Genomic DNA, 24,007 nt, shown 5'->3' with positions numbered 1-24,007 from the left:
GGTTACTTATGTCCACCAAGTACTCTAATATATAGAATATCTTGTTCATGTGGGTGACTGCATTGATTATTGTAGGTCTGTTGATGGTTGAGTTTATCTTTGCTGCATTTTTCGAGCATATTTATTGATATATAGTTGCTGCACTCAGTTGCAAAATGTTTGTAATACTAAAGTACATTCCGATCTGCTGTACTACAAATATGTGCCAATACATGTACCACCAATATATTTATGACATTTAGATTAATGGATGAATTAATTTTAATTCTTTTTAACCTACGTTAACAAAATTGATACATGTTTTGTGGTTTAATTGGAGGGAGAAGGAGATAACAAGTTGGGACAGCAGACCTAAATTCCAATTTGAATGCTTAAATACTTTGAAACAATATGCATGGCCTTGATTCTTCCACCTATGGTTATGAGCATCAAGGATGGTAGTGTGTAGTCTGCCTATAATCTATGTGAGGGTCTTCGTCTTCTTCGCTAACTGTACTAACTTAAATGATAAAAGTATAAAATGGAAAGTCCTTTTTGGCCTTATTTTCCTCCGTCTGCTTGATGCAAGAAGTTAATGTACTTCTTTTTTGGTCCTTTCTTTCTGTAGAGTAAGCTTCCATTAGTTGGGAATACAGCACCTAATTTTGAAGCAGAGGTTGTTTTTTATCAGGAATTTATCAAGGTATATTTCTGCCAGCCTAAGCAAATATTACTAGAATGCCAGCCAGTGAAGTCCTTTTCTTTCTCTCATTATTAATGTATTATTTATGCCTTTTCAAGGTTAAACTACCTGAATATATTGGAAAGAAATATGCTTTGGGCTCTTTTTTTATTTTTTATTTTTTTGTAAAAAGGAAAAAAGAAAAATGAAATAATTAACTTATTATTTTGATCTCTAGAGTCAATTTTAAAGTGCATTCTATTTAATTTCGTTCCCTTAATGTGAGAATCAACTAAGTCTAATAACTGAATCCCAAAAATGCAGTTCAAAGAACAAGAATGGTTATGAAAACTAGTTAGGTGCAGTGGGTACTACTGGTTACTGTTGTATCTTATGAAAATAATTTTCAAGGCTAATAATAATAAGTTAGATTAACAATTAATTAATAATAATGATGACGAGAAATTGTTTGTGGCGTCAACCTGAATTGCCGTGTTACCTAGAATGGCAATTGCTAAATTTCTCTATTTTTATATTTATTATATTTGCTGCTACTTTGCTTGTTTTCATTTATCAAATACTTCTGATATTGCACACAATTTTGCTAACATTCTTACTAATCAAATAACCATAAATCAAGGATTAAAAAGAATTAATTGAAAACAGATAGTGTGTCTTAGTGTTCTTTTGTAAACCAGTTGTTTGATTATTTAGACAACTAATTAACTTGCTTTAACTAACATGAATATGTTGGTGATAATTTTTCATGTGAAATAGGTTTTAGATTTTCTTCAATTCTTGCTTCTAGCTACTTTACTTTGAAAGCTTTAAGTTTTAATATTTGCTAGGAAAGAAAAAAGAAGAAAAATTATCATTTGAAAGAGATAATTATAATTTTTTTTTATTTTTTTTAGAATACTATTTAAGTAAGTTTTTAATATCTAATATCCGCATACAAGAATAAATTTCTTGCCTTTAGAATATATATATATATACACATATGTATTAATGAATAGATTTTTTAAAATTCCTATTTATATTTCTTCTTAGTCATGTCAATCGATAAGTCATGGATTGGAAAACCACAAACCACGCATGAGTATAAAGATGATCTAAAAAAGTTTTTAAATTTTACTTTTGAGCATCGATCTCTCGGGGATCGTCAGATTAAATGCCCTTGTCCGGTGTGTGGTTTTGGCAAGTGGCAAACAAGAGAGAAAATTTTTGAACATTTAATAGTCAAGCCATTTCCTAAAAACTACAAAGTTTGGTATTGGCATGGTGAAGAAGCAGTTGGACTTGGGTCACAAGCTCATCAAACTAGTCATATTGTACAAGATGATTCAACATCTCAACATCCAATGGTAACAATGCTCAATGACGCGTTTGGAGTTGCTGAACCTGACTTGAATGAAGATGGAGATGGAGATGAAGACAACATAGAAGATAGAGATGGAGACAATGCAGAAAATGAAGAGCACAATGGAAAACAAGTAGAATTTTACAAGTTGTTGGAAGATGGTAATGAGCAATTGTATGAAGGGTGCACAAAGTATTTAAAACTGTCTTTCTTGATTAGTCTGTATCACATAAAGTGTTTATACAGAATAAGCGACAAAGCCATGACCAAAATCCTCAAGTTAATAAAAGATGTTTTTGGAAATGCCAAGATTTCAAATACATTCTATGAGGCCAAGAAAACCATAAACAAATTGGATCTCAATTATACCAAGATACCTACTTGCCCTAATGACTGCATGTTATATTGGGGAGAGGATGAAGATTTGCAAGAATGCAAAAGATGCAAGACATCTAAATGGAGCGATGCTAAAAAGAAGAAACCGGCAAAGATCTTACGATACTTTCCACTAAAATCGAGACTTCAACGATTATTCATGTGTTCTAAGACTGCTCAATCAATGCGATGGCATGCTTCGGCAGAAAAGAAAGATTCGAAGATGAGGCATCCACGAGATTCTAAAACTTGAAAGACATTCGATTTACTTCATGATAGATTTGCCGAAGATCCTCGAAATGTAGGTCTTGGTCTTGCAGCTGATGGATTCAACCCCTTTGGAGCTATGCGTACAAACTATAGCATTTGGCCAGTGGTGCTTATTCCATACAATCGACCTCCATGGGAGTTGGTGCACGAAATTGCAATCACACTTTTTGCAACTCCGCACAACTAACCAGCAAGTGCACTGGGTCGTCCAAGTAATACCTTGCGTGAGCAAGGGTCGATCCCACGGAGATTGTCGGCTTGAAGCAAGCTATGGTTATCTTGTAAATCTTAGTCAGGATATCAGAAATTATCAGGATTGATTGTGAAAAGCAAAAGAACATGAAATGGTTACTTGTTTTGCAGTAATGGAGAATAGGTTGAGGTTTTGGAGATGCTCTGTCCTCTGAATCTCTGCTTTCCTACTGTCTTCTTCATCAAACACGCACAGTTCCTTCCATGGCAAGCTGTATGTAGGGTTTCACCGTTGTCAATGGCTACCTCCCATCCTCTCAGTGAAAATGTTCCTATGCTCTGTCACAGCATGGCTAATCATCTGTCGGTTCTCGGTCAGGCCGGAATAGAATCCAGTGATTCTTTTGCGTCTGTCACTAACGCCCCGCCTGCTAGGAGTTTGAAGCACGTCACAGTCATCCAATCATTGAATCCTACTCAGAATACCACAGACAAGGTTTAGACCTTCCGGATTCTCTTGAATGCCGCCATCAGTTCTAGCTTATACCACGAAGATTCCGATTAAAGAATCCAAGAGATAACTACTTAATCTAAGGTAGAACGGAGGTGGTTGTCAGGCACACGTTCATAGTTGAGAATGATGATGATTGTCACGGATCATCACATTCATCCGGGTTAAGAACAAGTATTATCTTAGAATGGAAGCAAGCATGATTGAATGAGAAACAGTAGTAATTGCATTAATCCATCAAGACACAGCAGAGCTCCTCACCCCCAACCATGGGGTTTAGAGACTCATGCCGTGGAAGATACACAAAGAAAACGTGTAAAAAGTGTCATGAGGTACTGATACAATGTCAGAAGATCCTATTAATAGTAAACTAGTAGCCTAGGGTATACAGAAATGAGTAAATGACGTAAAAATCCACTTCTGGGTCCACTTGGTGTGTGCTTGGGCTGAGCAATGAAGCATTTTCGTGTAGAGACCTTTTCTGGAGTTAAACGTCAGCTTTTATGCCAGTTTGGGCGTTTAACTCCAAGTTTTATGCCAGTTCCAGCGTTAAACGCTGGAATTTCTGAGGCTGATTTGCCACGCCGGTTTGGGCCATCAAATCTCGGGCAAAGTATGGACTATTATATATTGCTGGAAAGCCCAGGATGTCTACTTTCCAATGCCGTTGAGAGCGCGCCAATTGGGCTTCTGTAGCTCCAGAAAATCTATTTCGAGTGCAGGAAGGTCAGAATCCAACAGCATCTGCAGTCCTTTTCAGTCTCTGAATCAGATTTTTGCTCAGGACCCTCAATTTCAGCCAGAAAATACATGAAATCACAGAAAAACACACAAACTCATAGTAAAGTTCAGAAAAGTGAATTTTAACTAAAAACTAATAAAAATATACTAAAAACTAACTAGATTATACTAAAAACATACTAAAAACAATGCCAAAAAGCGTATAAATTATCCGCTCATCAGGAGTGCATGAAGCCAACATCACTTATCTTATCAATGATTATTCCCAGAGAGAAAATGATGGGGAATAACATAGACGTATACTTAAAACCTCTTATCAAAGAGTTAAAAGAGTTGTGGCATGATGGTGTTCAAACATTAGATAGGTTCAAAAATGAAATGTTTACATTGCGAGCAGCATTAATGTGGACAATTAGTGATTTTCCAGGCCTTGGTAACTTATCTGGGTGGAACGTACACAATAAATATGCTTGTCCCACATGTAACTTCAACACTGATTCATATAGATTAAAGCATGGTGAAAATGATATTTTTTTAGGCATCACCGTTATTTAGAAAGGGGTCATAAGTTTAGGCTAAGTCGTGCAAAATTTAATGAAAAAGTTGAGTTGAGGGATCCCCCAGCAGTACCAACATAGTCAGTATTAGAACAACTTGAAGGCATCAATATTTCATTTGGGAAGGAACTACAGGCAAGTAAAGGTAAGAGGACTCGACGAAAAGTTGTTGAAGAAGATGATGAATCGGGGATGTGGAGGAAGAAAAACATATTTTTTTATCTTTCTTATTGGGAGTCTAACTTATTGTGCCACAATCTAGATGTCATGCACATTGAAAAGAATGTTTGCTATAATGTGTTATACACTTTGCTCAATGAGACTGGAAGGTCAAAGGATAATCTCAAAGCTCGTAAGGAACTTAAAGAAATGGGTATAAGGAAAGATTTATGGCCAGATGAAAATGGGAGATATCATCCATCTTTGTTCACAATATCAAATTTCTTGAAAGATGTATTCTTGCATACTATAAAGAATATTAGAGTACCAGATGGTCTCTCGAGTAATATTTCACGGTGCATTGACCTGAAGCAAAGAAAGCTCTCTGGATTGAAGAGCCATGATTGCCACATCCTTATGTAGTAAATTATTACCCATTGCCATACGTAATGTGCTACCAGATAAAGTTACTGCAGTACTAATAGAGTTATCTTCATTCTTTCAACAGTTGTGCTCTAAAAGCTTAAGTCTTACAGAACTTGAGAAGCTCCAACCTCGAATAATCCTTATCCTTTGTCATTTAGAAATGTTGTTTCCTCCTTCTTTCTTTACAATCATAGTTCATTTAACCTGTCATCTAGTTGATGAAGCAAAACTTGGAGGATCAGTACACTATACGTGGATGTATCATATTGAGAGGTAAATATCTCTTTTCAATCATTGTTCATTTAACCTGTCACTTAGTTATATCTTGCTTACTAAAGCCAATTATACAAACTAGGTATTTAAGACATTTGAAGTCTTATGTATGAAACAAAACTAAATTAGAAGGTTCTATAGCTGAGGGATATGTGGCTGAAGAAGCTCTTACATTTTGCTCTCGATACCTAAAAGGGATTGAGACAAGATTTAATAGGCCACCACGTATTGATGATCGTCTGGATGGTAATTACAGTACTCATATTGATTTACTTTTTCCACAAATGGGTAACTCTAAGGGAGCTTTCACAGTATTTGAGTTGTCACCTATGAAAAAAAAACAAGCACATCGCTATGTGGTTCTAAATTATCTATATGTCAAACCGTTCATTGAGTAAGTACTTAAGAATTTGCGTACATATTTTTTATTTACTTGAAAAATAGTTGTTTAGTTAGAGTTAAACTTTCATATCTGACAGTGACTTCAAAGATTTTGTACGAAGACGATCTAAGGGTAGAAGGCCTTCAAATATAGATATAGAAAAGAGTCAATAAAGATTTTGTTACTTGGTTTCCTACACATGTAAATAAAAAAGTGATCATTTTTTGCTAATATTGAGCAGTATTTGTGGATATAATAACTAATATGTTGTTCTATCATAATAGCTTATGAACCCAGACATTAGGAATATTGTGCATGAGGATTTGAGATACTTAGCAAGGGGTCCATCACGATATGCCGAGAGGTTTTCTACGTTTAGATCAATGGGTTCTCCTTTCGAATTATCAATCGAGACAATGGGTTAAAGAATAAGAATAGTGGAGTTTTCTTAATGTCTTCAACTCCTTCTGTTGCTAGCGCTAGTGATGCTAATGTTAGGAATGTTGATTTGTCATATTATGGCAAATTAGAAGATATTATAGAACTAAACTACAATGGCCAATTTCGGGTTATTTTATTTAAATGTAAATGGGATGACACCACTAGAGAACGGGGCTGTAGAAAGGATAGTTGGGGTTTTACTTCTGTTAATTTTTCATGAATAATACACAGTGGTGACCGAGAGGAGGATGATCCATATATTGAAGTCTCACATGCTCGAATGGTGTATTTTGTCAATGATGAAGTGAATAAAGATTGGAATGTTGTCGTGTATTTGAAGCCAAGAGACTCATATGATATGGGGGAAATGAGGATGATGAAGCATGCAAGAATGAGCCATGGTAAGAGCAAAACTTGGATTCTTTATTTGAAAATGGTGATAATCTATCATTGTTAAGAGATGAGTTAGATGATGAACTACTAGATGATGACATTGGAGAAGACGAACACATGTCAGAATAGTTAGTAGGTTAAATTAATTTATGGTATGAAATTTATATTTAGGTTTTCATTTAGTTATAATTCACATTTTATCTATACTTATTAATTATTTTATTTCCAACTATTATTTTATCTAAAAAATAAAAAGGACAGAAATGAAAATGTTGTGATTTGAAACCTGTAACTAATTTTGTTTGTAAATTTTACATAAATTGAGACGAGATTTAATGGAATCAACTGTTAATTCTCCTCTTGATGCTCTTGGAGTAGTTTTTGGGAAAGAGCACCCTGGTCATGTTCGAGGTTTAGGTATGGGAGCTGTTCTAACAGTTGCTTTCAAGAACAACATTACAAGGATTAGTCAGATGAATTTAGGTTCTTCAAATGATGATGGCACATCATCTACTTGTGGTCCAAATGTGCAAGAAGAGTTGGATACCTTTAAACCACTGATAAACCACTATTTCATGGTTTATATTGTATTTAATTGAGTGGTTTTATCAAGCTTTTCACCCACTTATTCATAAGATTTGCATGATTTTACAAGTCCTTCCTAGTTTAGTTCTATGATTGAAAACATGCTTCTTTGGTCTTAATTTAGATAATCTTAATCCTCTTTTATTACCATTCGATGCCTTGATCTGTGTGTTAAGTGTTTCAGGCTTCATAGAGCAGGAATGGCTTAGAGAATAAAGAGGAAACGTGCAAAAATGGAAGGAACACAAGGAATTGAGGAGATGACCAGTGAGAAGTCACGCGGTCGCGTGAGAAAATCAGAGTGACACGATTGCGTGCCTGATGCGACCACGCGGATTAGAAGCTGCACGAACGACGTGAATGCGTGGACGACGCGCATCGTGATACGAAAAATGCTAAGTGACGCGATCGCGTGGACGACACGGACGCATGACGTGCGCGATTTGCAGAATTACAAAAGTCGCTTGCAGAGATTCTGGGCCACATTTCAACCTAGTTTTCAGCCCAGAAACACAGATTAAAGTAAGGGAACATGCAGAGACTCGAGAAGATTTTTCATAATTCATAATTTTAGTTTTAGATTTAGTTTTTAGAGAGAGAGGTTTTCTCCTCTCTCTTAGGATTAGGATTAGGATTTTTAGAACTTAGGAATATTTTTATCTCATCTTTTTATCAGGTTCAATATCTTTTTATTTTGACTTCTCTTAATTGTTGATTATTGATGTTGCTTGTTTGGCTTATGACTCTTCATATTTGGATTGATTTTATTTTATTAATGCAATTGAGATATTTTAGGCTTATATGTTACTGATGCTTGGGCTCTATCCAAATTATTTTTATTCAAGTATATTTTATTCCCTTTTGGCTTTGGTTGATTAATTGGTAACTCTTGAGTTATCAAACTCATTGTTGACTGAAATTGGAATTCTTCAAGAATTAATTCGAGATCCAATAACTCTAAGTTTTCCCAAGGAAAGACTGGGACTTGAGGATTCGAATTAATTCAATCACTTAACTTACCTTCATAGTTAGAGGTTAACAAAGTGGGAGAAAAATCCAATTCTCATCACAATTGATAAGGATAACTAGGAGAGGACTTCCAGTTCTCATATCTTGCCAAGAGTTTATTTTATAGTTATTTATTTATTTTAATTTTCATTTGAATTACTTGTCATACTTCTTCCTTATTTCCAAAACCCCCCAATTTCACCTTTTTCCATAGCCAATAATAAGAACATACCTCCCTGCAATTCCTTGAGAAGACGACCCGAGGTTTAAATACTTCAATTATCAATTTATTTAGGGGTTTGTTACTTGTGACAACCAAAATGTTTGTAGGAAAGGTTGATTGCTTGGTTTAGTAACTATACTTACAACGAGAGTTTACTATAACTTCTGAACCATCAATCTTTAGTTCTTGAACCGCAATTGCAAGCGTTAGTCTCCTGTATTGCTTCTAAGGAAGGAGGTAAAATTCCAACACAATTGCCTGAAATGTTCTCTACTCAACGAGTTTCACATGTACAAATACAATTATCCTTTTTTTTCCTTTGCTTTATGGATTAATTCATAAATTAAAAACATTGCAAGAAATATGTTGAATATTGATATAGTTTCCTGTATCAATTATAGCTTTAATATGCTATAGTCTGCATAGAACGGTGTTTGGAATTGTTGTTGCTCCTCATATATTACTAAATTCTTTTATAATTGCTGAAATGTATATGGTTGTCGGATCTTCTGGTGCTTTCTTTAAGTGGATTTTGTAAGATTGGAATTAGATGATTAACAACCATTACATGAGGTTGTTAATTGATAGGTGAAGTGATTAACAACCATTACATGAGTCATAGGCTTGTTCCTCCATGATACTCAATAATTGAAAGATGAAGTAGCTCACTCTCAAGGGGTAGAATCATCCTTGTTAATTATTATGTTGTATACATCAGCTCTTTCCTTTTACATGATTACATCACAACTGTTGGAATTGATTATTTATCCTTTTTAATGTTCATGATTAAATACCAAATTATGTTTGTGTTTTTGTACAAAAAGTTTTCTAGATAGTAAAATGACAGCAAAGCTTCTAGTTGATCTCATTTTCTGTATAAAATTTGATTATTAACAGTTTAACACAATGTAAGATAAGTCAATGTATTACCCATGCTTTAACTTGATGAAGAGATTCTTGTGTGAAAGAATGGATTAAATATAAAATTATAAATGTTTTTATAATTAACCATTTAAGCTTTTTCTGGGGTGGGGATGATTTGTCACAACGTGAAAATCTTAGAGAAGAAAAACCAATAGCATTATGCCTTTTCAACTTTTAAGTGCTAAACTTATCTGCCAACAGAACATATCTTGAACATATAATTGCTTCTTATTAGATAATGTCATATTGTGTTCCCTGGTGTCAACTAGTTTAGGATTTTTGGACCTACATTCTTCATTTCCAGCATTTGACTTCAAATAAAATAATGAAAAATTACAGTTATAACATTTTTTGTGTGTGTTTTCTTTTCTTTTTTTTTCTTATAAATTAAATCAGACCTAAAATATATATCAATATATGCTTTTTTCTTGTATTTTTTGTGCTCGTAATAATTATATTTTTGTTGTAGGGATTGGATCAGGAGAGTGGGATTCCATCACCAAAAGAGTTAGGAAATAAGTCTTCTAGAGCAAGCAACAAGGAAACATGACCTTGCTTGATATGTTAAGACTTATATTAAGGATTATATGTTAAGACGTATTATTGAAAAATGTTACTTTAGGTAGCGTTTGGTTACTGAGACATAGACACTGAGACATAGACACAGTGGTACACGGTGACACATGTCTGCTGTTTGGTTTGGTGAGACACAGATTTTCGAAGGACACGGGAGGACACGGATGGACACGGAGACACTAAATTTGTGTACCTCCAATTTGGTGAGACACTGAGACACAACTTGTGAGACACTAATTTTTTACTCTTTTACCCTTATTGAGTTTTTAAAATTTGTCTTCTTATCTTCCCAAATCTTTTTTTTCTCTTTCTCTTTTAGATTCTACAACTAAATTTACTTTTCTATTTTTTTCAAAAAAAATTTGTACATTTAATTTTTTTATTTATTTAAATTTTGATTAATCTTTGATAAATTCTGAACTTTAATTTTCTATTTTTTTTCAAGAATAATTATATATTTAATATTTAAATGATAATTTAAGATGATATTAGAAGAAATAAAAAATTATTAGAAGAAATAAAAATTTAATGGTGATGGCATGCATTGTTTGGGATAATAGGTGTATCGTAATGGTGGTAAAACTTGTGGTTGAATGAAGGATAATTCAGTCTTTTTTAAATATATGTGACTTGTTTCTTATTTTTGCCAAACACAATACATAGACACAAATATTTTATGTCCATGTCTTTAATGTCTGTGTCTCTGTGTCTATGTCTCATCAAATACATCAACCAAACAGAGCCTAACTTTGTTTTTAAATTATGACATTTCAATTATAGCTTGGATTATGACTTTTGGATCATGTATGAATTAAAAATCATCTTATGATAATTAATTTATGGCTATGCCTTTTGGTTATTACGAGATTTTTAAGTGAATTTCGAAAATATCACTTTAAATTTGTGGTTTCAATCTTATTTTAAAAAGCATAAAATTGTCATCATAATTAAGTACAAATGACAGTTAGAAACTCCCATTTTAAATGAAAATGATGTCATTATACGCTGGTAGAAATGGCGGTTAAAAACTGCCATTTTAAACGAAAATGATGCCACTATATTTTGATAAAAATGGCGGTTAGAAACTACCATTTTAAATACAAAAGATGCCATTATAACCTAGTAAAAATGGCAGTTATAATGGTAAAAACGGCAGTTAAAAATTGCCATTTTAAACAGAAATGATGCCACAACATCCTAGTAAAAACGACGGTTATAGCAGCCATTTTAAATAATGCAAAAACCGCCATTTTATGCGAAAATAATGGCGGTTACAAACTGCCATTTTAACCCTTAAAAAATCGCTGTAATAACCAGAATGGTGCTCAGAATAATGGCGTTTCTTGAAGGCACCAGTTTTGGTCATAATAGTGGTTCTAACCGCCGTAATTTTCAAAAATAACCACCGTTTTAACCCTTTTTTTGTAATGAGACCAATCCACCCTCTCTTTTTTTAGCTCTAAATAATATTATAATAAGTATATATAATTTAATGAATTTATGACAGTTATTATATTATTTTTAAGCTCTAAATAATAAATATACAATTCATAATAATTACCACACTTAAATCACAATATTAATCATACTAAATCTCAAATACAATAATATAATTCATATTCCATAAATCTACATCAAATTATCAAACCACACTTAAATCAAAATACACCACATATAATTCATAATAATAACCATGTTATTACGAATTCTCAAAATTTTATATTTATAAGATGCTATAAAATGGTGAAATATCTTTCTAAAAAAAAATAGTCAGCCCCACCCTCTCCAAAGTCCGTGAGTTTGGCGATGCAGATTTGGCAGGTATTTAAAAATTGGCAAGTCTACAATTTTATTTCAATTCATTTTTTTGGTAGTTTAGCCCAATGAATTTGGCCTATTTTTCCAATTCTACATATCTAGGTGGAACATGTTTTTTATAAAACTAAAATAAAAAAAATTAATATTGCAAATTTTGCAAATAAAAAATGTCAAACTTTCCTAAATTTTTAAAAATTGAAGTTGCATATTTAAGCTTTATAACTTTCGTAATTTTTGAAAAAAGAAAAAGAGGAATGCTGACTTATTTTCAAATTAGTTATAAGTGTATAATAATGATAGAGTTTAAAATAAATAAAAATAAAGTGTTTCTTTAAATATAGAAAGAAAACGTATAGGTAGATAATGAAAATATTAAACAATGTGAACAATGGATATATCGGATGTTCATTTCACTTGGTGTGCAGATGGTTATTCTTTTTTTTATAATGAAAGGGGCCACAGGCTCAACGACAAAACAGAAGGCTAAACAACAACTATTCTTGGGAATTTAACTCCACTTATATCTACGAGAAGATGCATCATCAACAATGACGGGAGATGCCTAAAGACGGTGACTTCCTCTTCCATTGTGTGTCCGAGCTTCGCCATTGAATCAGCACAAAAGTTTGATTCTCTATAGACATGGTTGATTTTACTGTTCCCAATCTGGTTTCAAGCTCCTTGATCGAACGAGCCAGAGACAAGTTCGCGTGAGCTTCAACTGAAGGCACCCCAACAATGATGATAGTGCAGTGAGAGTCCGATTCCACCTCCAGGTTGGAGATACCCATCTCAACTGCAAGCTTGATCCCAAGATACATCCCCTAAAGTTCCGTCGTTGTTATGCTGAACAGCCTATATTCATGCAGAATCCTGCAATGAACTCTTTGTTCAGGTCTCTAAGCACACCACACACGCTCCTCTGCTTCTTGGTTAGTACACAGAACCGTCGACGTTCAGCTTGAACCACCCTTCCTCTAGAGGTGTCCACCCAACTTGAATCTCCTTCGTAAGTCTCATATCATTAATTGAACCCTCTTTATTGCCAAAGGCTGAGACATAATTCTCTGATAATCTAGTGATTAAATGACAAAGTTGATTACTTTGTATATTCTGATTGTCAAAGATAAGCTTATTCCTGCACCTCTATAGAGTATTGCAAGTTGTAACAAAGTAGATGGTCCAAGAAATCCCATTTTGCATATGAGAGATTAAATTCAGGTTTGTTCTTAACCATCCCTTAAAGTTCTGGTTAAAGAAAATATTCTGATAATCTCTATTTACCATGCTCTTCCAAATACTACAAGCAAAATGACAGTCTCATAATATGTGGAACAAGGTCTCCTCCTCTCTGTGACACCTCGGGCATCTGTCATGGTAAAGCCTCTTTTTTTTCTATTTGAGTTTGTCAAAAGCACATCATGGCTGAGTAACTAGGTAAAGGCTATTAACCTCTGAGGTAGTTTAATTTTCCACAACTGTTTGTATGAGAAATCTGTTTCCTCGTTGCCGTTGTAGTCGAACTCATAGGCTGATTTTATAGTGAAAACTCCATTAGTAGTCTGTAGCCACCCTACTGTGTCACCCCCGATCCAATTAGTGGGTTCTTTAATTATTCGAATATGGTCTATGATTTCTTCTGGTAGCACACTTCGAATTGCCTCCCAATTCCTTTTCCCTTGGCTAGTAGCATAGTCTGCAACCATCTGTCGTAATTGTTCCTCACTAGGATTATTTAGAGCAACCTCCTCTAACCTGTGTATCCTTGGAATCCAGTGATCCTTCCAAAAGGATATCTTCTAACCATCTCCTATTCGCCAAATTAAGTTCTGTTGAAAGTTTCTCTCAGACTCTTGCAATTCCACTCCAAGCATTTGAGTTGCTAGTTTTGAGGTGGATTTGGGGAATAGTCTCCTCTCCACACCCATATGTCATCCTCATTACTTGAACCCATAGAGCATCTCGGTTATGGATTAGACCCCAAGCAAGCTTCATTAGAAAAAGATTATTTGTTTTCTGCACTTTTTGAATTCCTAACCCACCCTTATCCTTAGGTCTGCACACTTTATCCCAATTTATAAGGTGAATTCTTTTCTCCTCTTTACTGCTGTCCCAGAGAAAGTCTCTACAGATTTTGTCAATGCGGTTGCAAACTGACGTAGAAATCTTCATAGTTTGCATACAGTAATTTGGAATAGTTGACAACACCGATTGACTCAATGTGCACCTTCCTCCTAGAGATAAGGACCTTCTTTTTCAAGACGCGAGCTTAGCCTACATGCGATCGATGATAAATTGGAAGTAATGTTGATTGCATCTTTTATGGATAAGTGGAACACCTAGGTATTTCCCCAAGTTAGCTATAAACGAGATTTCTAGCTCTTGACTCAGTTGATTTATGATATTGTGGTTCACATTCCTTGAGAAGAAGACGCAAAATTTATTCAGACTAATCTTTTGTCCTGAGTTCTCACAGAACTTCCTAAGCGCATCCTTGATCACTTGTACTTGTTTGATATTTGCTTCAGCAAACCTAATCATGCGGATGATTATTCTAATATTAAGATTTAGGTGAATAATTTGGAGGTATAATGTGTTTTGATTTGATTAGTAGTTTTTTATGTTATTCAAGAAAGTTATTGGTTACCTAGCATGGCCTATATAAAAAACATGATTAATTAGCAATTAAAAAATTAAAATATTTAAATTTAAAGACCGAACAATAGATAAAAGTTGAAAGACAAGTATTTTTGTATTTAGGCGAACAAAATATTAATTAAAGGAGGCACATGTGCATGGCAATGGCAAGTCATGAATCATGATATCGCCTAACCATACCATGCATTATGAGTGAGACCTACACTCACTTATTCTAAAAGAAGCAATCTTTTTCAAAACAACAAAGAAACCAACATAAATTCAATTTCTCCCACGTCAACATGAGTAAGCTAACAGCAGCAATTCTTTTCATTGATAAAAGAAGCAATCTTTTTCAAGACCTCACGAGAACTGTCTTCATAAGGCTTATAAACATGCTCGCAATGTCCCAAACCCTGATTCTCAACGAGCTCAACACTTCCACTCCAACCACTCTTCTTCAGTGCCGTAACGTAGTTCCTTCCGGCAACCAGCAAAGGATCCTTCTCCGCCACACACACCAAAACCCTCTTACACCCAAGACTCTGTAAATCCTCCACCGTCGGCTTCAGCCTCGGATCCTCCGGCCCGTTCTTCTCCTTGCACATGAACAGCCACTGATCATCGTCCCCTATTCCACCAAAGAAAGGGTGCACCAGAATCGAACCCTCCACACTCACACCCCTCGGTAACACTGTTTTTCCCACTAGGCTAGCCACCCAGTGCGAGAGGTTACCGCCGGTGCCGCTCCCGGCGATGAAAACACGCTGCAGGTCGGCAAGCTCGTTAAGCCAGGGCTCTGGCCCATCCCCGCCCTTGTGCAACACGACCCACTCGAGAGATCTCCAGGCGTCTTCGTAGCACTCGGGCGGTGATCGGGCCGGGAACTTAGCGTACTCTACGGAGATCGCAAGGACCTTGGCTTCGTTGGCAATGGCGGCGACGTGGTTACTGTATTCCTCGGTGAAGGCGGAACTGGCGCAGAAGCCGCTGTCATGGAAGAAGAGCAAGACAGGGAGTTTGTTGTTGGGGTTGGGTGTTTTTGGGAGGAAGATACGAGCGGTGACAGGTGCACATGCATCGGAAGAAATGACGGCGTCTTTAACGTCGCAGGGAGGATAGAATACTGGTGTGGAATGGAGTGACTCCACCCCGCCGTCTTTGTAGACGCGAAAGAAGGGGAACTCGAGTGACACCTCCTTTTCTTCCATGGTAGCTTCCACTCTCCTTGTTGCGTGTTTTTTCTTGATTGTTGCAGTGCTTCGAGAAATAGAGTGATGAACGGTGGTGCTGTAAGTGGATAGAGGGGGTTGTGGCTGAGGTGCTAAGGCCGGTGGCAGGATCGGGGTCCTCGGACGGAGGACAGAATATTTGTTTAAGAGGGAGGTGCTCCACCGTGCCGTCGATGCCATTGTTGTTGTGTGAATTGTCTTGTTTGTTGCGGTGCTTATTAGGTTGCGAGAGTGCTGAATAATGGAGGTGTAGGTGGACGAAGGGTTTTGTTGATGAGGTGCTGAGGCCGGTCGCAGGGTGGTCTTGGTCCTCAGAAGGATGGAGGAGCTGCACCGTGCAGTCGCCATTGTTGTGTTGTGTGTTGTGTGTTTGATGAGGGTGATGGATTGGTGAGGATGTAAGTGGACGAAGGGTTCACTTATATAATCAACGCATCCACCGTAAAAATTATTTAAAAAGACCTTGACCTGATCAATTTAAAATTTGTAATTAATTTTTTCTCTTTTCAACAAATTATTATTATTAATATTAATAAAATATAACACCGTATCCAAACATATATATATTTAATTAAAATAAACTCGTCTAAAATTAACGTAAACGGATTAGCAGTAAAATTATCCTCCTATTTTTTATTTTATGTTCATTTATGTTTTTTTTTTCATTTTGTTCGAAATTAACCATTAACTTTGCAATGTTGTAAAGTTACAATTATCAATTTATATTTCAGTTTTTCTATAAATATTGTTTGTTTCCATTTTTTTAACCTGAGATTTTTATTGTTATACTCTATATTTTGTCCAGAACGTTGGATAGTCGATTATTATTATTGACATATTAAAAAAAAGTAAAACATGATAAAATGAAATAACATTTTTCATTTACTTTTAGAGCACTTTAAAAATTTAAAATTCTCTTAATTCACCTATAAATTTTTCTTGTTCATGAAATAATAATTTCTCAAATAAAGCGTAGTAATATTTTTAATAAGAATATGGCATATTGTGCGCCTTAATTAATTTTTTAATTTTTCTTTTAAAAAGTGTGTAAACCGAAATTAAGTCAATCAAATGACGAACCAATTGGTGTTTTAAATCAAAATATGATAAAATAAATTTGTCAATAGCCAAAATACCCTTGATTAATATGTCCCTCGCAACCGGTTTAATTGCATGGTTCTGAAAACCGGACCGGACTGGCCGGTTCAACCGGAAAAATTGGAAACTGGTTATTTAGTCGGTCCAAGTAACGTTAAAAACCTTCTGGCAAAAAACCGATAGAAAAACCAGTTGAACCGACAGTTAACCGGCGAACTGGAAGAACCGTCCGGTTTTTTGACGGTTCAATGGTTTGCAACTTCAGACGCCAAACGACGTCGTTTTGGCATTTAAAAAAAAAAAAGGAGAAAGGCGTTCGCGAAAGTCTCCTAAGCCACTAACCCTAATCTGAGTTATTCCCCCCCCCCTTCTTCCCCTTTCTTCCCCTTTCCCCTAACCTAATTGAGCATTCGGCGGCAGCCTCCGTTCACCCACCAACCATTGACAGCAACAGCGACCACCACCGGCCGAGCCCGCCTCCTCGTCGCCACCCACAACCATCGACAGCAACAGCTACCACCACTAGCCGAGCCCACCTCCTCGTCGCCATCCACAACCATCGACAGCAACAGCGACCACCACCGGCCGAGCCTGCCTCCTCGTCGCCACCCACAATCATCCACAACAGCTGCGACCACCACCGGTCGAGCCCGCCTCCTTCTGAATTCGGTAAGACTCTGTTCTTTCACCTATGCTTCTTGATTTTGATTTTTCGAGGTTCTGATCTTGTTCTGTGAGCTCGCCACTGTCACCTCCAACAAACGCCTGATCGAAGCTTCACCGTCGCAGACGAGGGATCTTCTGGTCGTCGTCGGCCGTCTAGTCATCGTCGGGCATCTGGTCGTCGGCTTGTCATCCTTGTCATCAGCATCGTCTGGTCGTCGTCAGGCATCTAGTCATCGTCGTCTGGCTGTGCTCTTCCGCGGTGAGTATTCTAAGTCTCTAACATAACATCTTTGTTTTTCAATGAATTTTGTTTATTTGGTTTGGGTTGCTGACTTGTTGACTTGCTGAATTTTGTTTCTCTGTATGAACTGGGTTATTGACTTGCTGATGTTATTGAGTTCATGGATTTTTTGGTTTTTATTTTCAATTGATTTTTTTATTCAGTGAGGAATTTAGGGCAGATTTTAGTTTAGAGCTTCAGATGGCAGATGCAGAGTTTTTCAGTTTTTCTTTTGAGTTCTTGTTCTGCTTTTCAATTTTTTTTGTTAATTATATCGATTAAAGGTTCTGTAATTTTGAATAAATTTGATGTAAATTCAATTTTGAAATTTTGAACTTTGCTATATAAGTTCAATTCTGTTGTATTGAATTCCACTATATTGAGTTTGGTGAATTAACTGATGAATTGATGAATTTAATTATGTTGAATACTATATGAATTATATGAATTGATGTATTTGTCTGCACCAGCCCTTTTAGTTCTTCTTCCAAGAGCATGGATTAGCCGGATAATCGTTCTTATTTCATAGGAGGAGTTCTTTTAACTTTCACAAGAGCGTATTCTAGGGACCTTGCTTTCACCTCTGTGAAACGCTTGAGCAGTCGAGTTTCTTCCCTTTGTTCTCCAGGTTCTTTCTTTCTCTGCTAAGTTTCTTGATGAGGCTGTGGGCATCTTCAAAGCTATAAATTATGGAATTAGCCCTCTCTTTCCCTTTGTTAATTGTTGATTTAATTGTCTAATTGTTTGGATTATGACTTCTGAATTTATTTTCTGAACTTTTGATGTCGAATGTAATTGATAATTTTCTGTTTTGAACTTTTGGTGCTGCATATATTGTTTGCTTTTTGATGTGATTAGAAATTCTGTAAATCTATTCAACTATCAATATTTAGTCATTGGCTGTAACTGAATTTAATTTGTGTAAATTTGTGTTTGTAACTTGTAGTTATTACTAATTAGAAATTTTTATTTTTGAAGATAGAACAACTAGATAGTGATCAAACATTACATACATTAATTTTTATTTAATATTTAATTAAACCGATTGAACCCCAGTTGAATCCTGGTCGAACCATTGAACTAATGAACCAGTTGTCTTATCGGTTCATTGACCGGTCCGGTTCTCGCAACCTTGTTTAATTGTTGCGATTACTAATTTAATTTAGTTTAATTTCTTAAAATTGGTTGATTTATTTGGTTCAGCCCCAAAAAAGTTTAAGTTTGACTACTATATATATATATATATATATATATATATATATATATTCTTTTTTTCTATACACGCACTTTTGTATGCGTCTTCTCATACTTAGATTCGTGTGCGCCTTCTTCTTTTATTCTATTTTGTTTTTTCTACATTTTTTTCTTTTTTCATCATTTTTTTAATAATTTTTAAGTGAACTACTGACTTAACTCTTGTTCATTTTTGTGAATGACAACGCAATTTTTTATGAAAAAATAACAATTCATTTTATCCTTCTGTCACCTATTTTTATAACACAACGCGATTTTTGTAGGTATTTTTTCGTCAACTTCAAACGAAAAATTCTAACCTCTCATAGTAACCATGTGTATTGGCACCTCTCTTTGTTGAGATGGATGTTCGTTGCATACGTGTACACCTCAAAATGGTCAAAGAGTTAATTGTCATCTTCTATGTCTACAAAAACGTCGTTGTATCCCCTGTCATCTTCCCCTCATACCACTCATATGTCCATGTCGAAAAAGTTCTTCGTAACCAACCTCTTCCTCAATAGTGAGACCTCCCTTACCTCCTTCATTGTCTTGTCACACCTTGTGCCCACTGCCGCTAGTTCTTGTAGGAGCTCTGCGACTCAGAGAATATCCAAATCCTCATAACCTCCGACAACAATGACCAATTCACCCCCTCTCCGACTTCCTCCCAAAGTTCTCCTTTTCTCTTGGAGCCCCAAAATAACAGGTTGAGGCTCACAACCCGAACCCGAATGAAATGTGGTTATGAAGATGAGAAGTTAAATATTACGGCTTTGGAGGCTGTGAATATGTCGCATGTGTCCTTTGGTAGCGTTTGTTGCGAGTAGCAGTGGTGGGTATAATGAGATCGTGGGTACAGTGTGGGTGGAGAAAGTGGGTGCTCTGGTGAGTCAAGAAGAGACAGTAAGATTATTGATGCGTTCCATTTCATCTACGTGCCACTTCCAAGCATTGCTTTGCTGTTTCGATTCCGATGATATTTGACAATTGGCATGGTTTTCAACTTTAGATTGTCATTATTGTTGTTGGTTTCTGAATGATCATGGTGCTTATTCATGGATATGAGTCAATGAATCATGACACTACAAGAAAAACGTTGAGTACCATCGGATTTACCGTCGTCTTGGAGTTGACGGTATAAACGTCGCTGAAAACCGCGTACCAACGATTTTTTTTGTCTGATGCTAATTACCGGCAGATTTTCCGTCGGTATTTTCAATGGATTCCTCGAGAGTGAGTTGATGATTACTATCGAATTAATCCGACACTAATTTTGGTGTCATTTCACGTGTTTAGGCACCGAGTTACCGTCGGATTTATCCGAAGGGTAAATCCTACAGTAATATTTTTTTGGCACAGTTAAACCACAATTAGTAGTCAAATTAAAAATTTTGTTAACAAAATTGTTAGCAAAATTCTAAAATTAGCAAAAATCAACAAATTATTTTATTAAAAATAAATTGTCTGAATACAATAAAATGTCACAGAAGTAGAATACAATGAAGTAGACAAACAAGAAAATAAAACCCTATAGATCCCGATAATCTTCGTTGTCATTGTCGTGTGATGAGCAGATATTTTATATGCTTTTTGGGGGTAATTTCATGTAGATTTTAGAGTGTTGTAGTTAGTTTTCAGTATATTTTTATTAGTTTTTAAGAAAAATTCATATTTCTGGACTTTACTATGAGTTTGTGTGTTTTTCTATGATTTCAGGTATTTTTTGGCTGAAATTGAGGGAGCTGAGCAAAAATCTGATTTAGGCTGAAAAAGGACTGCTGATGCTGTTGGATTCTGACCTCTTTGCACTCGGAATGGATTTTTTGGAGCTATAGAAGTCCAATTAGCGCGCTCTTAATTGGGTTGAAAAATAGACATCCAGAGCTTTCCAGCAATATATGATAGTCCATACTTTGCGCGAAGATAGATGACGTAAGTTGGCGTTCAACGCCAGTTTCATGTTGCAGTCTGGCGTTCAGCGCCAGAAACAGGTTGCAAGTTAGAGTTCAACGCCAGAAACAGGTTACAACCTGGCGTTCAACTCCAGAAACAGCCCAGGCACGTAAGAAGCTTAAGTCTCAGCCCCAGCACACACCAAGTGGGCCCCAGAAGTAGATTTCTGCACTATCCATCTTAGTTTACTCATTTTCTGTAAACCTAGGTTACTAGTTTAGTATTTAAACAACTTTTAGAGACTTATTTTGTATCTCATGATATTTTTATATCTGAATCATATACCTTGTGAAGGCATGAGTCTCTAAACTCCATTGCTGGGGATGAGGAGATCTGCAGCGTCTCGATGAATTAATGCAATTATTTCTGTTTTTCATTCAAACACGCTTGTTCCTATCTAAGATGTTCATTTGCGCTTCACTATGAAGAAGGTGATGATCCGTGACACTCATCACCTTCCTCAATCCATGAACGTGTACCTGACAACCACCTCCGTTCTACATTAGATTGAATGAGTATCTCTTAGATTCCTTAACCAGAATCTTCGTGGTATAAACTAGAACTGATGGCGGCATCCTTGAGAATCCGGAAAGTCTAAACCTTGTCTGTGGTATTCCAAGTAGGATTCTGGGATTGGATGACTGTGACAAGCTTCAAACTCGCGAGTGTTGGGCGTAGTGACAGACGCAAAAGGATCAATGGATCCTATTCCGACATGATCGAAAACCAACAGATGATTAGCTGTGCTGTGACAGAGCATTTGGACCATTTTCACTGAGAGGATGGGAAGTAGCCATTGACAACGGTGACGCCCTACATACAGCTTGCCATGAAAGGAGCCTTGCATGTTTGAAAGTGAGGAAGCATTATGTTACAGGAATTCAGAAGACAAAGCATCTCGAAAACTCCAACATATTCTCCATTATTGCATTATAAGTATTTGTTTCATGCTCTTTTACTTTTTACAATTAAAACTAAAAATTATTATTGATATTATATCCTGACTAAGAATAATAAGATATCCATAGCTTACTTCAAGCCAACAATCTCCGTGGGATTCGACCCTTACTCACGTAAGGTATTACTTGGACGACCCAGTGCACTTGCTGGTTAATTGTACCAAATTACATAGTGTAAAGTAATTTTCGTGCACCAAGTTTTTGGCGCCGTTGCCGGGGATTGTTTGAGTTTGAACAACTGACGGTGAATCTTGTTGCTTAGATTAGGAAAAATTTATCTTTTTGGTTTAGAGTCACTAGAATTGCATTTTCTATTATTCCTTTTTAAAAATTTTTCTTCAAAAAAAATTTATTTTTCTTTATTAATTGTTAGTTTTTTGTGAGTTTAGTGTCTTGTTGTAAGTTTGGTGTCAATTGCATGCTTGTCTTTGTCTTTCAATTTTCAAATTGCATGCTCTTTAGTTTTTCTTGATCTTCAAATTGTTCTTGTCAATTTTTCTTGTTTAATCTTTGGTTTTTCCTATTCTCTGTGTTTTTCGTGTTTTCCTTGTGCATTTTCAAAATATTTATTTTTAGTTATTAAAAATACCTCTTTAAAATACGCTACATTTATAGCTCAATTGACTAGAGCGCTGGTTTATGTTCTTGGTAATTGGGCATCTTCTTTTTAAAATCTTTTTCAAAAATATTTTTTCTTTGATTGAATCTTGTGCCAAACTTTAAGGTTTGTGTTCTCTTGTTAATTTTCTTTAATTTTCGAAAATTTAATTTGGTTTTAAAAAAATTTTTAAGTTTGGTGTTCTTTTTTTTGTTCTTGTTGTTCTTGTGAATCTTCAAAGTGTTCTTGAGTCTTCTTTGTGTTTTGATCTTAAAATTTTTAAGTTTGGTGTCCCTTGGTATTTTTCCTCCAAAATTTTCGAAAGCAAGGAACATTAGATCTAAAAATTTTAAGTCTTGTGTCTTTTGTATGTTTTTCTCTTTCATCATAAAATTCAAAAATCAAAAAATTATCTTCTCTAACTATTTTCAAGCAAATTTTTCGAAATTTTCTATAAAAATTCATATTTCAATTTCAAAAATTTTCAAAATCTTATCCTTTTAAGATTTTTAAAAAAAATCACATTTTTTTCAAAAATATCCTAACCACTTTTTCTCTCCTCATTTTCTTCGAAAATTTTAAAAATATTTTTTATTTTTTATTTTAGTTTTTATTTTATTTTATTTTATTATTTCAAAAATTACTTTTTTATAATAAAATAAATAAAATAAATCCACATCATCTCCCTTTCTCCATCATGGACCTAAGTGGAAATGAACAGTCCAGAAGGACTCTGGGGTCATATGCCAACCCCACTACTGCTTCATATGGGAGCAGTATTTTTGTATACCCTCCATTGGAGTTAGTAGCTTTGAGTTGAATTCTTAGCTCATTATCATGGTGCAGCAAAGTTGCCAGTATTCTGGTCTTCCACAGGAAGAACCTACAGAATTTCTGGCACAGTTTTTACAAATTGCTGACACATTACATGATAAGGAAATAGATCAGGATGTCTACAGATTATTACTATTTCCATTTGCTGTAAAAGACCAAGCTAAGAGGTGGTTAAATAACCAACCTAAGGCTAGCATAAAGACATGGAAACAGCTGTCAGAAAAATTCCTGAATCAATATTTCCCTCCAAAATGGATGACACAGCTAAGGTTGAGCATCCAAGGCTTTAAACAAGGAGATAATGAATCTCTTTATGATGCCTACGAGAGATACAGAGAAATGCTAAGAAAATGCCCCTCTGAAATGTTTTCAGAATGGTGCAGTTAGACATCTTCTACTATGGGCTTACAGAAAGGGCTCAGATTTCTCTAGACCACTCAGCTGGTGGATCTATACACATGAGAAAGACAATAGAAGAAGTTCAAGAGCTTATTGATACAGTTGCCAGAAATCAGCATATGTACCTAAGTAGTGAACCTTCCATCAATGAAGAGGCTAAAACAGTAACTGCTGAACTCAGTCCTACAGAACAAGTTACTGAATTCAATCAGTAACTGGATTTTCTAACAAAACAGCTAG

The 24,007-nt window shown here is 35.5% G+C and overlaps 1 protein-coding gene across 1 annotated transcript in view; it reads right to left on the bottom strand.

Annotated features, from left to right (window-relative positions):
* Positions 1–16,131, bottom strand: part of LOC112715348 (probable carboxylesterase 7) — a 249,606-nt gene extending 233,475 nt beyond the window's left edge. The window contains exon 1 of the mRNA XM_025767110.2: positions 14,774–16,131. Coding sequence (XP_025622895.1) covers positions 14,824–16,092 — 1,269 coding nt within the window. The 5' untranslated portion in view covers positions 16,093–16,131 and the 3' untranslated portion in view covers positions 14,774–14,823. The remainder of the gene's footprint in view (positions 1–14,773) is intronic.
* Positions 16,132–24,007: the final 7,876 nt, after the last annotated feature.

This window comes from Arachis hypogaea, chromosome 10, assembly GCF_003086295.3.
Source record: "Arachis hypogaea cultivar Tifrunner chromosome 10, arahy.Tifrunner.gnm2.J5K5, whole genome shotgun sequence".
NCBI classification, from domain to species: domain Eukaryota; kingdom Viridiplantae; phylum Streptophyta; class Magnoliopsida; order Fabales; family Fabaceae; genus Arachis; species Arachis hypogaea.
The sequence above is the reverse complement of the archived record's forward strand: the minus strand, read 5'-3'. Positions and strand labels throughout refer to the sequence as shown.